This window comes from Microcaecilia unicolor, chromosome 6 (assembly GCF_901765095.1).
Source record: "Microcaecilia unicolor chromosome 6, aMicUni1.1, whole genome shotgun sequence".
NCBI classification, from domain to species: domain Eukaryota; kingdom Metazoa; phylum Chordata; class Amphibia; order Gymnophiona; family Siphonopidae; genus Microcaecilia; species Microcaecilia unicolor.
Window position 1 is genome coordinate 280,241,203 of NC_044036.1, and position 16,633 is coordinate 280,257,835.

At 41.9% G+C, this 16,633-nt stretch overlaps 1 protein-coding gene across 1 annotated transcript in view; it reads right to left on the reverse strand.

The window, feature by feature from the left end:
- Nucleotides 1-3,094: 3,094 nt before the first annotated feature.
- UBAC1 (UBA domain containing 1) overlaps nt 3,095-16,633 on the reverse strand; it is a 39,413-nt gene continuing 25,874 nt past the window's right edge. Inside the window, exons 6-10 of the mRNA XM_030207611.1 lie at nt 11,432-11,540; nt 9,653-9,875; nt 8,955-9,041; nt 6,904-7,042; nt 3,095-5,452 (exon numbers count right to left, since the gene is read on the reverse strand). Of these exons, the coding sequence (XP_030063471.1) occupies nt 5,337-5,452; nt 6,904-7,042; nt 8,955-9,041; nt 9,653-9,875; nt 11,432-11,540 (674 nt within the window). The 3' untranslated portion in view covers nt 3,095-5,336. The remainder of the gene's footprint in view (nt 5,453-6,903; nt 7,043-8,954; nt 9,042-9,652; nt 9,876-11,431; nt 11,541-16,633) is intronic.

Here is a 16,633-nt window from a genome sequence, read left to right on the forward strand (position 1 = left end):
CTGGGATTAATGCAAGAGGGAGAAAGAGGAAAGTTGATATTGCAGTCTTCAAGGATGAAGCAATTAATACTGTCCCAAATCAGGCTACTTTACTTGTACAAAAACCAGGGCCAGATACACATTAAGATATGATGACACAAAGTATTTTGCCAGCTCCATGTTCTTCAAAAGAGACACAGTGGAAAACACAACTTCAAGAGATCAATCCGAGACAAGGGGTGAGATGCTCCAGGAAAGCTTTATTAGGACCCTACACGGTCCGTGTTTCGGCTTTTAAAAAAGCCTTCATCAGGGGTCGATCAAATTGAATCTGTTGGTACGAGGCAGTACACTTTGTTTTATTCAGAGACGACATTTCATGTGCTCCATTGTCAATCAGTATATATTTTGTGCATCCACTGATCGACCCCTGATGAAGGCTTTTTTAAAAGCCGAAACACGGACCGTGTAGGGTCCTAATAAAGCTTTCCTGGAGCATCTCACCCCTTGTCTCGGATTGATCTCTTGAAGTTGTGTTTTCCACTTCCTTCTTTTGTTGAATTTTTGTGGAAACTGCGAACCCCTTTTGTTTATTCAAAAGAGAGAGGCAGGCCGGCTCCATCCTGTTTATATCTTTCCGTAGGTGCGGTCTCCAGAACTGCACGCAGTACTCCAAAATGGGGCTCACCAGAGACTTATACAATGGGCACTATCACCTCCTTTTTCCTGCTGGTCATGCCTCTCTTTATGCACCCAAGCATCCTTCTGGCTTTGGATGTCGCTTTTTCTACCTATTTGAAAGCTTTAAGTTCATCAGACACAATCACCCCCAAGTCTTGCTCTTCTTTCGCACACTGAAGCACTTCACCCCCCTACTGTTCCCTCGGATTTTTGCAACCCAAGTGCATGACCCTGCATTTTTTGGGATTAAACCTTAGTTGCCAAGTATCGGTCCATTCCTCCAGCTTCGCTAGGTCCTTCCTCATGTCATTCACACCCTCCAGGGTGTCCACACTGTTGCAGAGTTTAGTATCATCCGCAAAGAGGCAAATGTTACCAGACAGCTCTTCCGCAATATCGCTCACAAAGATGTTAAAAAGAGCCGGCCCTAGGACCAATCCCTGCGGTACTCCACTGATGACATCCTTTTCTTCAGAGCAAGCTCCATTTACCACTACCCTCTGTCTCCTACCATTCAACCAATTTTTAACCCAATCCGTTACTCTAGGTCCCATACCGAGGGCACTCAATTTATTTATCAGTCACCTGTGCGGAACCGTGTCAAAGGCTTTGCTGAAATCCAAGTATACCACATCAAGCGTCCCTCCCACCTCCAACTGTTTGGTCACCAAGTCGAAGAAGACAGTCAGATTCTTCTGACACAACCTGCCACTAGTGAAGCCATGCTACATCAGAACCCGCATTCCATGTAATTCAAGAAATCTCACAATCCTCCTCTTTAGAAGCGTTTCCATTAGCTTACTCACCACCGAGGTCAGACTGGCAGGTCTGTAATTCCCAACCTCCTCCTTACTTCCACACTCTTGTGCAAAGGAACCACATCCGCCCTTCTCCAGTCCACCGGGACCACTACAGTTTCTAAGGAAGTATTGAAGAGGACTGTCAGCGGAGCCGACAGAACTTCTCTGAGTTCCTTAAGCACCCTTGGGTGTATCCCATCAGGCCCCATTGCTCTGTGAGTGCTCATGGGGAACAGAAAGCTTCCCCGGGTACTCTGTGCTCACCATCAACTGCTGAGAAATAAAATATCTGCATAAAAAGCCATTTCATAGCCACCATGTGGACATTCCTGGGATGCTCCATCTGGTGCTGCATGCTGAACTACATCAGAGCAGCTTTTTACAACAGTGACAATATTAACCTCTCTCACAATATGCTAATATATCAACCTAAGCGTTTATTGTACTTCTGTATTATGTACTACAAATCTAAATTTTGTAACCGCCTTTTTAGCAATATGTAAGTCACACTGAACCTGCCATATGGTGGGGAAATGTAGGATACAAATGCAATAAATAAAATATGCCAAGATACAAGCTTAGAAATGGTGAATATCAAGATCTCTGTGCATTTCAGTTTTCACATAAAGGTGCAATAAAATAAGAGACTAGGAAGTCTTCTTACATAAATTAATAAGGCAAGAAGGAAAAACTGGAATCTTTTTGTGCCCCTGCTTTTCAGTCTGTCCTAAAAAAAAAAAAATTGTGCCCATTAGTTACCTTCTGACCTTTATTCTCTCCATCCTTGAAAGAATTACAATTAATAACTAAAACAGGGCACATGAGAACTAGACTTGGGATGCGACCAAGACATGACCTGAACTAGAATGAGGACACCACCCTTCTCAGAAATGCAGCTGACGTGGCACACCTGCACCAATTAATGCACCCTCCCTGGGACCTCTCATGTCAGTACTTGCTGAGAATTAGTGTCAATGCTGGTGATATTCACCCGAACGATTAAGCTATTGCCCTCCTAAACACAATTATTAAACTTCTGTTTTCATTTTAATTTTTTATCCTACTCTTTAGAAAAGGTTTTTGAAGGCTCCTCCAGCATAGACACTCCCAGCACTACTTAGGGATGTACAGTAAAGTGTGAGTGCGCTGCCATACTGACCAAGGCAACCAATATGCTGAGGTACCTTCTCTTTGAATGCAACCAAAAAAAAAAAAAAATGGAGACAACAATCAGGAGTGTGATTTCACCTGTTAGTAAGAGTCACTGGGTGGATGATAAAGAAATCCAAATCTTACCATCAGTTAAGTTCACAGATAGGTATTGCAAAAACTTGAAATTCAGGGCACGGAATGGTGGCTTCCACTGGCTGGGCCTTAAGCTGTCTGCTGAAAAGCCTGCAGAAAATATTTGGTAGCCTCACCAACTCTAAATAAAAGATGGAGCTATGTACCTATTAAAAAAAAAACATGTTTCTCACTGTGAATAAAATCTAGCAGTCTGCAGAAACATGAATGGTTCGAGTGCTAGCATGGACACTGGCTATAAGACACATGCCATCTTTAATCCAATTTAGCAAAAATGTGTTCACTTTTAACAAACTTTTTCAGTGTACAGAAATAAGCAGAAAACAGAGTAGAGGGATAAAATAATACAATTTATTCACTGAGAAATTCATTTATGTGTTTTGTTTAAATTAGAAATAAGTACTGAACAGTACAGCTGTTTAAAAAGTGCAGTTTTAAAAAATGCATATGGATTTTTAAGAACCAAGTATCAATTCGAAGAGCAGAGAACTTAAGGACAGCTTCCTTGCCTGTCAAACCTGCTAGCCTGGTGTCAGCCAGGTGCTAAGTACCTTCCTAGATATCTGAAGAACACACTAACCTGCGTGTAAAATCTGGATGCTTAGCGGCTGCTGGCAGTACAAGCAGTCTGATGCCAGCTCGGCTCTCACTATACTGGAGTTTATGTAGCCTGTGATATTTTTTACTGGGCTAATATAACAAATAGCTAAAGAGAGCGATGTAACTGTGCTTTCCAAACAAGCAAATTCAGAAGTGTGAAGGAGGTATGTGCTCACATGCTAAGGAGTCTAATGTTAAAGCTACTTTACATTCAAATTAAATGATTTCCTAGTGTCTGACCAAGAAGGCATGCACACTTGACTGAACTCCAGGCCAGCCCATCTGGATAGCGTGGGGGCTGTCCTTGAACACTGTAGAGAGATGCACAATAATTAACACCCTACATCTAATAGTCTGTGACCTTTTGTAAACAATAGCCAGATACAAGTCAGACAAACTTAAGAATGCTGACATCAGCTGCACAATTTTTTAATTAGCCAGTACTTCTACTCTGCCAGTTAAGTTTGTATAGTGCTACTGAGTAGGGCTACACCCTGGACAAACAATTAAGGGTGTAAAGTTAAGGAAACCAATTTAGAAATGCACTAGTTATTGCTTCCTCCCTGCCCTCTACAACCTCAGCATCCACCTATTTAGTTTAATTTCTCCATTCACCAATCAGAGCACTTAAGTATTATGTAGACACTTCTCTGATTGGTTGCCAGGGCTGTAGCAGCTTTTTGATCATCATGTAATTTACACTGCCAACTGGAAGCAAGAAAAATACTGTGGCCTTTTCTTATTAACCACATTATAGCTCACATAATTTTGTGAAAATAAATCAACTACAACAAATAGTAACACTCAGCAGCACTAAACGCAACTACTGACAAGTCATGCTAGCCAAACAAAAATTAAGCTAACACAATTGCAACTTTAACAGGACACAGAAGATGTAGCTTTGGAGAGACCCTGTCCTCTGCTCATTGATGACACCAGAGATTCTTACTAGACAGAGCTCAGTAAAAATTTATTTTTGTTTAATGATAAAATAAGTTAAGAAACACAATAGAAACCAGTTAAAATGGCCTCAGTGCACATTTATTACAACGAATGGATGCAAGAGGCAACCAGTGTTCAGGTGTATTTAACCCTCCCCCCCCCCCCCCAAAAAAAAAAAAAATTTTTTTTGAAAAGAAAAACACACAGACATTCTAAACATGTACAGATCAAACATCTTATACAGGAGTACCATCATCCTTTATTTGGAACAATATATCCCCTTTAATAAATTTTCATGTGAACAGGATGCAAACTATTGTTAGATTTTTGGCCAACTGGACTAGATCCAAGTCATTTAAAAAAATAAATAAATCTGGTTAAAAGATTAAACCGCGCCCATTTTCTGGATTTTCTCCTGTAGGCTGAGTTTATTGGATTGTAATGAGCAATGGCAAATACACTGTTTAAGCCTTTGCTTGTGGGTGAGGTTTATCATATCACTATCAGCGAACACAAACTCCTCCCATTATCTACCACAACACAGCTTGTTAGGCAGGGTTTATCAAACCATGATCCATGATCACAATATGCTAAAACCCTACTTGAGGGGGAATGCTCAGATAATGGCTGCAGGTTTGCAAACATGGCCATGATTTTTCAGCCTGTCTCTAAACCAGAGCAAGATTTTAAAATACAAATGGTGCTAACTTATCAGAATAGCAATTTCTTTCCCCACAAAAAAAATAAATAAATAAAGATGATAAATGAATGCATCATGGTTTTTAACAACTGTTCTCCTGCCCTGCCCTTTATTTCAGCTGAAAAACATCTTAAAGCATAAAGTCTTCAAACCAACTAAAAGCTCCACAAGGCAACTACGTTCCTGCTGGCCGTAAGTACTCACTCTCTGCTGTCCTAAGCACCAAGGCCAGGCCCCTCTTTAAATACCCTTCATGCTTCTTCTGAAAACTTCAAAGAAGGGTACAGCAAGAAGTGGGACTGTGGCAACTGGAGGGGCCCAGGTGTCCCCTACGTCCGGTTCAACGTCTGGAAGATTCTAGATATCTGAAGCATAACTGGCCCAGTTTCCGGATCGTTCATCCACTGGGTGCTGTTCAAAGGATTTTCCAGCATGTCTTCAAATGCTGTCATAAAAATGTCAAAGTTATTTCTCAGGCTCATACTTCTGCAGATAAAAGCAGCTATATATGTGCTCCCTTTCATGCTTTCATTCCCTCCCCTCCCCCCCCCCCCCCCAAAGAATTTGGGATTTAACTCTCAAATGTTTACAGAAAAGCTACCATGCAGGTAAAAACAAGTTTTGGTATAAACGTACAAGGTATGGGAAAGGGTAACTGCAGATGTGTGGCTTAACTTGCTTAAGGTCTCTATTACAGGCTAGTGGACTTTTTGACTTGGAAAACACAGGGCACAACTCCAAGAAAGGCAAAGAATGTGACTGGTTACTATTTTGGCCCCGAGAGCTCAATTGCAGAAACTCTTAGTTGGCACCTTTGATGGCAATTAAGCTCCATCCACCTTAATGCATGTCCTGCATTTTGAAAACCAATGACTTAGTAAGCTTGATACTGAAGTACTAGCATGGTCATTTCTTTTAAATTTGTTTTTCAGGCCTGGAGAATTCTTTGCTGTACATCCTGTTTGTCAAGATATGTCAAAGGGGTGTTAGACTTGAAGGCAAGAGACAGCTGGTACACTGTACTTAAGTGAGAAGATGTTTGGAGACTAAACTCCATTACATCTAAGCAGATGATTTAATACAACAGATTCTGCAGGTATTCTGTGGCACACTGTGTTATCCAAAAGTTGTTCTCCTTGAAGGGGGCATGGACTCCAAGTCACAATACATTGTAGCAATAGGATGACAAGTCTGTAATATATGCATGTTCTGTTCTGTCACCAGCAGACCCCTGGCCCCTTTGTAACTGCAGAACTACTGTTACCAGTTACTGCAGCAAGAATCCCACCATATTCTCACCCAGCTGTGACAATAGAGAAAACAGCGGTGATCATTATCAGAGACTCTTTGAGATGCCAAGGTATGACTAAGTCTGCACTGCTATTCCTTTATCTGGGGGAGGGGAGCTCCAACAACGTAGCCCGACATCTTAAATGGAGACAAAGTCAAAATCCATCTCCTAATGGATTTCTGTACACATTCCCCAACTCCCCCTTTAATGCATAGAGTTCTGCAGACCCTTATTTTAACAATTCCTATCTGTTCCTACAGTGGGGTATGTAAGTGAATGTGAAAACAGGCTCAACTCTTTAGACAAATTGAAGTTTCCATTTAATTGAAGAGCAAAAGCTGCTGTCTCTCACCAAAAAGTGTATGCAGTAACATTAACTTGGTCTCAACTGCACAAAAAGAATCTTTTGGCTTTTAAGTGCTGCTCGTGTAATGATTCAAGTTCTCTCTAGCAGGTCTCTGCATCGGGCCCATGCAAAAACTACTAGTGTGCACCATCTGTATCTACTTACTCCGATGTATGACCTGTATAATATTAGGGGCACAGGATACTCACTTTTCCAAATTTAGATCCTGGGTTCTATAAGTGAGCAGTTACACACTTACCTAACAGTGTTTTGGGGTTTGTTAAGCCTAACTGTACCACTGGATTGTCCAGAATGGCTTGAAACAGAGGACTACTGGTATCGATTCCTTTGTCTAAATCCTCTGGTGAAGGCTTTCTGTCTCCCAGCAGCCACTCACACTGCAAATCAAACAAAATCAGTTGCTTCCAATTACAAAGACATACAAAAAAAATGAAGTAAAGTTAGAGAAACAGGTATCCTGCATAACAAGTATCATCACATCACCTTTTAGGCTTGAAAGGCAAAAACAGATCAACATAACAGTAATTTTAGCCTCCTCTCCAGGATACCCTGCAGCAATCAGCTGATGACTTAATTCTGATGGGTTGCACCATCTTGTTACAAAACTGCTAGTTACATATTCTGATGTATTTTCTAAATTTCTTTTTATCACTCATATTCCCCTTTTGATATAATATAACCAACCCTAGAAGCCATACTCGTGTGATACACATGCTGAAGGCTAGCTGGAATGGCCCGTCAAAAGACCTACCCTCACTTATGGCCAGCCGGGTCACTATAGTAGTACCAGGTATCTTCCCTTCCTCCCCAGGCTTTTGTATAACTCTTCTGCTGTGTACTGTTTCCAGCTGGCCCTTGTAGACATAAGAATAGCCATATTGGATCAGACAGATGGTTCATTTAGCCCAGTATCCTGCCAACAGTGGCCAATCCAAATCACAAGTGGCAGAATCGCAAAGAATAGGAAGATTCCCATTTGGTGACACTTCATCACTGTGGACATCTCATCACGTGACATCATCACAAATTCAAGCTAAATATATTCAAATATGATGCATGGAAAACTTGTGAAAATGTGTGTGTGTGGGGGGGGGGGGGGGGGAGAGATGTGCCAGTATACATCCACGCCTGTTCTTTTGCACCTAAATATTGAGCTTTGTAGATGCTTCCATTTAGCTACAAAAACCTATTTTAGGTCAGTCCCAAGGAGGAAGAGGGATGAGGGTACACACATCCACTCAGCTTGGCAGCCATACCCAGAAGTCCTCATTTTTGTAATCTTTGAAAAAGAGTAAACAATCTATTCAGGGTCACCTGCTCTACTCCACTCAGGATTTTGTATACCCTATCATATCCCCCCCCCCCCCCCCACTCCACTGCCTTCTCCAAACTGAAGAACCCAAACCTTTTAAGCCTTTTTTCATATGAGAGTTCCAGTCCTTTAATCATTTTGGGTGCTCTTCTTTGAACCTTTTCCAATTCTGCTATTTATCTTTTTTGAGATATGGCAACCAGAATTGCACACAGTAATCAAGTTGAGGACACACCATGGACCGAGACACACATTATGTTGTCTTATTTTCTATTCCTTTCCAAGAGGCCCAGATTTTAGACCCACCTTTTCCCTATGCTCCACATATTTGAATGACAGTTTTTTCAAAGCCATTTACATGGGTAAATAGCGATTTATGTGCATAAACAGGCTGGCTGAAAACTACCGTTCTTCAACGCAGCTAAAAACTACACACACTCTTCACCATGAATAAACTTCTAGCTGCATTGAAAGGAGCTCCCGAGGTCATGTTTAAGTTGGGGGGTGGAAGTGTTCAAGTGTAGATAGAATTTTCCACTGCATACCATCCGTTTTCCATGAAAGACACCCATACTAAGAGCTTGAGCAAAGAAAAAAAAAAAAAAAGTTACCCCTGGCAAGTTTCAAAGTGACTACATGCTTGAATACTTGTGCTTTGAAAACTGCTGCAAAATCTACATACAAAACATATCCATGGATGCCATCCCAATGTGGACACTGAAAATTGCCACCTTAAAGTTCATTTTTTCTTATGACATTTTAAACCTGCAGTTTTGTCACAAAGTATCAAATTATTTTTCAGACCAAGCCCATTTCTTTACAAGCAAGTTATAGCCATGAAAAGAATTATTGAATGTTATGTTCTAACTACTAATTTTGTGTTTTACATCAGAATAATTCAGACCTCTCACAGTCAGTAAATTTGTTGAACTTCTGCCATCTTTCCACTTTACAATAATAAACAAACAGATACTCACAGCTGCATCCTGCTGGTTGTTGTTTACACGGAGAGCATCTACAATTTCTTTTTCATCAAAGCCCATTTCCATCAGGGCAATGATGGCCTAAACCAGAAGACAACGTCTGTTAGATTTAGTGAAAGCCACTAGCAGAATTCAAACAGCAGGTCAGAGTTAATCATCTGCTACAAAAACTTAGATTGTGAGCCCAGTAAGGACAGACAAAGTACTTATATATAATAAATGTAAACCACTTTGGTTGTACAACAGAAAGGTGGTATATCAAATCCATGACCCTTTAAAAGCCAAAATATGTTCAGTGCATATACATGCACTCAAAGAACTACTTTAGCCAGAGGTGTGTCCTTTCCTGGCTGATATAGCCGAGGGTTATGGACAGGCAGCAAAAAGTCTGGATCAGACTTTAAAAGTTATCTTCTAAAGCAGCATTGCAGAAATCATACAAAAGTAGATTCAGAAAAAAAAGTGCTAGCTTAAAATGTTGCAATAATTTCCCCAGATGTCTTTGCTTCAGTTCTTTAAAGTCAGAGAGAAATGTCAAGAATAAAATTAGACTGGTTGAAATAACTGATTTGCTTTGGAAATGTTCCATTCCTTTGAAATTAAAAGTGCATTTTGAACAGTTAGATATGCATACTAATGTTAACCTAGTAATACTTGCCTTTTAGATACAATAAAGAGAAAGCGAGACTTACCCGTGGATCAGGGCGGAATTCTCTTTTCCTGCGTATCTTCTTGAAGATTTCTGTGAGCTCATCCTTGGTGGTATCTTGTCCGCTGGCTTCTGCAGCTGACCCACCAGCTGCTTCCATGGATGGCACTGCTGCTTCTGGGGCTGACTGGCCTGGAAGAGGTGTATCAGCTGTGGGATCATCCGCATGCTCTATCAACCACTCCATGGCTTGTGTTACTGACATGCTGGAGAATAAAAGAAATACAGCTAAATTTGAGCACCAATGAGAAACCCTCATGTGTTCAAGTCCAAAATATAGGTGGTGCAGCTATGTCAAACTGGTAACTGACAGTAAAATAAGTTATCTGTATTCTTCTGAAACAATTTTCAAGCTACTTATGAAAATAAGTCAAATTCTGACAAATGCCTCATTTTCAACCTAATCTCAAAGCAAATGGAAGTAAAATGACTCCCAAGGTTACATGGTTAACAAAAGAGAGCTTTAAATTTGTATCTGAGGATTCTTCCCAGTTCACGATCCCATAAGTGAAGTAGCCACCTAGTGGTTAGCAGGCTAGGCTGTGAACCAGAAAGACCAGGGTTCAAGTCCACCTGACAGTCCTTGAAGCCTTGGGCAACTCACTTAACCCTCATTCGCCACAGGTACGAATTTAGATTATAAGCCTCTTTGGGGCCAGGGAAAACCTATTGTACTTGAATGTAACTTACCTTGAACTCCAACTGGAAAGGTGTGAACTAAATTCTAAATAAATAAAAAGGTGGGAAGCAGGCAGCACACAGTCTGGTTGTTAGAGTGAGCACTAGATTATGAATTATGAAAAACGCATCCAGGGTCATGCATTCAAGGCACAGTTCCTTTCTACTGCCAACTCTGAGACCTTAGGAGTCATTTTAGATAAAAAGCTGTAGAGAAATGATATCCTGTTTCCAAGGTGATTTAAATCATCACAAAGTGTATAATGGGGTGATCTTATGGGTGGAACTACACAGGTTGCATAATAAGTATATTACTGGCCTGTTCTGTGTACTTTTATCTTATGGTAGCAATGTATATTACTGATCATGCAGTCATGCAATCCTGCAGTACCTACTGCACACTACCCTCCCTTACCTCTACTGCAATCTGAGAATTACATGACCCTTTATCTGCACCAGTACATATGATGCTATTATACAACCTTATTTATACGATACTCTACCTGGTATGCAAGTGATAGGTGAATAAAGAAAACAGGAAGTAGTGACTGATTAAGACAGACAGGCAAGGTCAGAACTATAAACACATGTGTAGGTAAGGCCAACTAGTTAGAGAACACCACATATTTTACCTGGGGCCAATGCAGACAGCAGAGAACTGGGCGACATAAAAACACCACAGATCGATTCAGCAATCGCAGTTCCTACTCCATAAGTGTCAATGTAGGTTCAATACCATCACTCAACAAACTAAAGCTGCAAAGGTTCCAGTACATTTGGTACACAGCTTAGCATACAGCTACCTAGAACACGAGTAAGTGTGCAGTCTTAGCTATGCTCTTCCACCATCATGCTATCATTCAAATACAGACCTGTCAGCAAAATCAGATAAAAAATCTCCTCCTCAGCAAGGGAGGCCATTTTACTATTTATGTTTATTGTCACAACAAATAAAAACTTTATGGACCATTCCACAGAGTGCTGCTGTGATACTGGCCACCAACAGCAAGAAGAAAGATTGAAGTTTGGACAGAAGGTTTGTCCAGAAAGAGACTTAACCCAGGCAGATTCCAATGGTACATACTGATTTAATTGAAGAGCTTTCACTGCTCGATTCTCTGGAAACCCCATTTCTGTCAGCTGACGCAGGGCCGTTTCATCCACTCTGTCCTCCTCACTTTCATCCAGCATTGCTGCAAGATTATAAGTAAGAACTATCATACTAGGTCAGACCAAAGGTTCATCAAGTCCAGTATCCTGTTTCCAACAGTGATCAATCAAGGTCACAAGTATCTGGTGGGATCCCCCCCCCAAAAGTTACAAGATTTCATGCTGCTTAGTCCCAGAGATAAGCAGTAGGATTTCCCCAAAATGTACCTTAACTGGACTTTTCCTCCAGGAACTTGTTTGACTCCCCCCTCCCTCAAGAGTTTCCTGAACAAGTGGGACAACAGAACTTGACATCTGACACATTTACATTTGCACCATCAAAGCATAATCAATACAGAACATTTACATCCTAAAGTTATAAAGTTTTCCAACTTTATCCTCATTTTTCATTCTAACAAATTAACTCCATCATTCAGTTCACCCCTATTCCCTACCCCACTCTCACCCCTTTGTAAGTTAAGGGCTAGGTCTTCACACCCATCCTGTCTATGATCAAGAGAATATCCACATAAATGGCTCCCATATCTTCTCCACAGTACAGTGGCTTGCCCAATTTTATATAGTTCCCACATCCTACTGTATCAGTTCTCCAGGGCTGGTGCGCTAACGTGCTTCCATGAAGCTACAATCATTTTGGCTCAATGCAAAAATGCTCTCACTGTGCTCTATAAAAAGACTGTCAGAGAGATTACAATAATAGTAACTATAAATATTTTGATAGCAGAGTCCTCAGTGTAGAGATTCCAACTGAGATAGACACAGTGCTCTCCTCAGATACACAGCTGTGTGACATGAGATCAGCTACCACAGCTGAAAGTTCACACCTTCATTGCATGCAACCATGCATTTTAATAGTGAAAGTACACTACAGTAAAACAGGGAACAACAAATCTCTCTGAAATCTAGTCAACGTAAATTAAACGCCAAGTCTCTGTATGCTGTAACTATGCTAGTTCATAATGTTAAACTATGCTCACAAATAAGTCAGTCAATCAAACTTTACAGCTGCCATTTTGAAGAGCAGTGTGTTCTATGTATAGATGTTCTAACCTTAAATTCAATCCAAGGGTTCCTAATGGAGAGGCTTCCAAATTGACTATATTTCAAACAGATTTGTTATATTTCACCGTTACTGCACTTTTACTTTGGTGCACTTTCACTATTAAAGCACATGGTTGCATCCGATGATAGTGCGAAGCTTCAGCTGTGGTAGCGGATCTCATTTCACATGGATGTATCTGAGAAGAGCAGTGTCTATATCTCATTTTGAATCTCTACACTGAGGACTCTACTATCAAAATATTTATTATTACTGTTATCATTGGACATCATTCTTTTTATAGAGGCATTTAGTGTATTTTGATTTACTTTCATTGAGGTTCTTCTATATTCACAATCATTTTGGCAGCATTCAAGGAGAAATTAGGTCTTACCTGAATTATCTTTCTATTAGTCCTTTTCCACTATTCTAGAACCTGTTGGATAGTTGTGCCCATCAACCAGTAGGCGGCGATAGAGAACTGAAAACTAAGCTGAGACATCTTTCTTGACATCCAGTCCAGTTCCTCAATATTTATGTAGACAAGCAGTAAGGAGAAACTCAGATTAAGCACAACCTTAAACAACTCGCTAACCTAACACTAACCAGACAAGCAAGCATGTGTGGACCTTTCATCTCTGGACAACTTGTAGAGAACAAGAGATAGGAAGGAAGGAGACAGTCATTATTTGACCCTTTATTTCACTGAGAAACCTTGGGCGGGCCTCTGGAATACTGGGAAGGACTAATAGAAAAAAAATTATCAGGTAAGACTTAATTTCTCCTTCCATTACCTAGATTCCCACTATTCCAGAACCTGTGTGATGTTTAAAATCAGTCCCTGTGGTTAAGATCCTGGTACTGCCTCCCTGAGGGCCAAAGCTAGTTTCCAAACGCTGCAATGTCCCCCTGTAGTGCTTGACAAAAGGGTATGCAGCACTGACCACATCGCCATCTTGCAAACATCCACCGGAGACAGTAAGGTAGTCTCCTCCCAGGATGACACTGTGGAACCATGATTAGGGAGACCTCTGCTGTCAAAAAGCTCAGAAACCCTAAGTGCTGACGCAACAGCCACCAAGAACGCTGTCTTTCACATAAGATCTTTCAAGGTGGCTTCTGAAGAGTCCAAAGTACTAAATTAAGGTTCCACTCTGAACACAGATTATGAAAGGGAGGCCTCAAGTGGCCTGCTCCCTGCAAGAATTGAACGATATCCCAGTGAACCAAAAGACACGTCTTCTGTAGTCAGCCCCTAAAACAGGCCAAAGCTGCAACCTGAACTTTTAGAAAACCCAACACCAATCCTTTCTGAAGGCCTGCTGAGAAATGCTAGGACATGTGTGATCTGAGCAGAGAAGGGAGGATAAAATCCACAAACAGAACATCAGACCTTGAACATCATCCACACCCTTGCATACACCATGGATGTAGAGCGTTTCCAAGCCTGAAGCAAGGTAGCAATAACCAAATCAGAATAACCATTTCATTTCAACCGAGACCTTTCAATGGCCAAGCTGTAAGACCAAAGGGGCACAAATCCTGCATGAGCACCAGACCTTGCTTCAGTAAGCTGTGTACTTGCGGAAGATGGAAAGAAGGGGATTCTTTTCAATATACAGCATACCATGGAACAAGTAGGGAAGACATACAGTAGACGTGTCTCCGGCCAGGGCTGCAGTAGAAATCGATCCTCATCGAGCCCAGTTCTTTCCGATGACTGAAGAACTTGGACACTTTGGCATTCCTTTTCGTCGCCATCAAGTCCAGAAGCAGAAAACCCCATCGGTCCACTATCAGCTGAAAACCCTGGCTGGATAGTTCCCATTCTCCTAAGTCCAAGGAGTGCCTGCTGAGAAAGTTCACCTCCACATTCAAGGGACCCAGAGATATGAGCTGAAGTCAAGCAGAGAAGATTTTTCTCTACCTAACTCATGAGAGAGGCCACCTTGCTTGTTGATAAGTCACCGTCATCACATTACTGGAGAAAACTCAGACCAGGACCCCTGCCACATAAGGCATTCCGCACTGCCCTGAGCTCCAAGCAATTTATCAACCCCTGAGACTCCTATTCTGTCCAGGTGCCCTGTGCCAGATGGAACTTGTAATAAAGCTCCCCACAACCTGATTTTCTGGCATCTGTTCTCACCAACACCATCTCCCATTGTATTATCAGAAAAGGAGCTCCAACAGTCAAATTCCTTGATGAAAACCACTGCTGCATACTCCATCTGGCAGGTAGTACATCTGCAACACCGGAGACAAGCGACTGAGAAGAGACTCCTGTAATGGCTGCATATGAGCCCTTGCCAATGGCGCCACTTCCACAGAACCTGTAGTCCCCAGACTCTGGGCCTGTCTTGAATGAGGAGAAGAAGAATCTGTTGAACCAGCTTTGACTCCTGCGTTCCATAAGGAAGATCCTCTCCCGAAGCTATGTCGAATAGAATGCCCAGATACTCCAACGTCTGCGGTAAAGTTAGTCTGCTCTTCTCAACATTGACCACCCAATCCAATTACTGCAGAAGTCAGATAACTGTCCGTCACTACCACGCTGTCCGAATAGGATGATGCACGAATGAGCCAGTTGTCGAGATGCAGGTGAACTCCGATTTCCTGGCACTGAAGGAAGGCCAACACCAACACTATAACCTTGGAAAACATTCTTGGCGCCGTGGCGACACTGAAGGGCAAAGCTCTGAACTGGAAGCGATGGCCCAGCACCACAAAACGTAGAAACTTCTGATGTGGCAGCCATATGGGTATATGCAAGTATGCCTCCTTGAGATCAAGGGTAACGAAAAATTCTCCCGCTTGAACCGAGGCTGTGACTGCTCTTAGTGTTTCCATGCAAAAGTAGGTCACTGAGGCAGCATTTTAGACCTTTGAAACCAGACGAAAGGTGCCTTCCTTCTTTCGGACAACAAAGTAGATGGAGTATCTGCCTTGTCCCTGTTTGACCTTGGGAACTGGAACAATAGCCCGGAGCGCCAGTAAGGATTTTACAGAGGCGTAAACCTTGACCATTTTGATTACCTTTCAACAATGAGACTTCAAGAATAGAGGAGCAACTGGGCAGGAGAACTCCAACTTGTAACCTTCTGTAAGAATATCCAGAACCCACTGGTCTGGCGTCAGTTTGGCACACACCTCTTGAAACTCCTGAAGACATTCTCCCAACAGAGGCAGAGAAGAATGGATCAGCCTCACATCACTGCAAAGCTCTGAAGGCATTAGGTGCTCTAGCTGACTGAGAGGACTGCCTGTCTGCAAGAAAGGAAGACAGGTGTGCCTGAAAGCGAGATTTCTGAACATACTGCTGATAAGCAGGCTGGAACCAGTCTCGAAATCGAGATTGAGAGCCTCCTGAAAATGGATGACCAAAGGCTTTTGGTTTACCCTCTGGCAACCGCTATGGCTTCACTCGCCCAGTTCTTTCACCAAATTACTGATATCTTCTCCAAATAGCCACTTGCCCCGAAAGGGCAGTTTAACTAGATGTAACTGACACTGTATCCGCTGCCAAATGCCACAACCAGAGTTGCTGATATGCTGTGACAGCCAAAAGACATACTGAGGGCCGTAACGTCATAAACGGCATCCGCCAAGTAGACAGACCCCGCTTCCAACTGGGCATTATGGCGCCCGTCTTGTGTTACTGACTACTGACGCCACTTCATAAGAACATCATCATAAGAACATAAAAACAAAAGAATAACCATACTGGATCAGACCAATGGTCCATCTAGCCGAGTATCCTGTTTCCAACAGTGGTTAAGCCAGGTTACAAGTACCTGGAAGAAACCCAATTAGTAGCAACATTCTGGAATCCCAAATAGTAGCAACATTCCATGCTACCATTCCCAGGGAAAGAAGTGGCTTTTCCCATGACTGTCTCAATACCGGACTATGGACTTCTCTTCCAGGAACTTGTCCAAACCTTTTTTACATCCAGATATGCTAACCACTGTTACTACATCTTCTGGCAAAGAGCTCCAGAGCTTAACTATTCGTTAAGTGAAAAAATATTTCCTCCTATATTTAAAAGTATTTCCATGTAACTTCATTGAGCTTCCC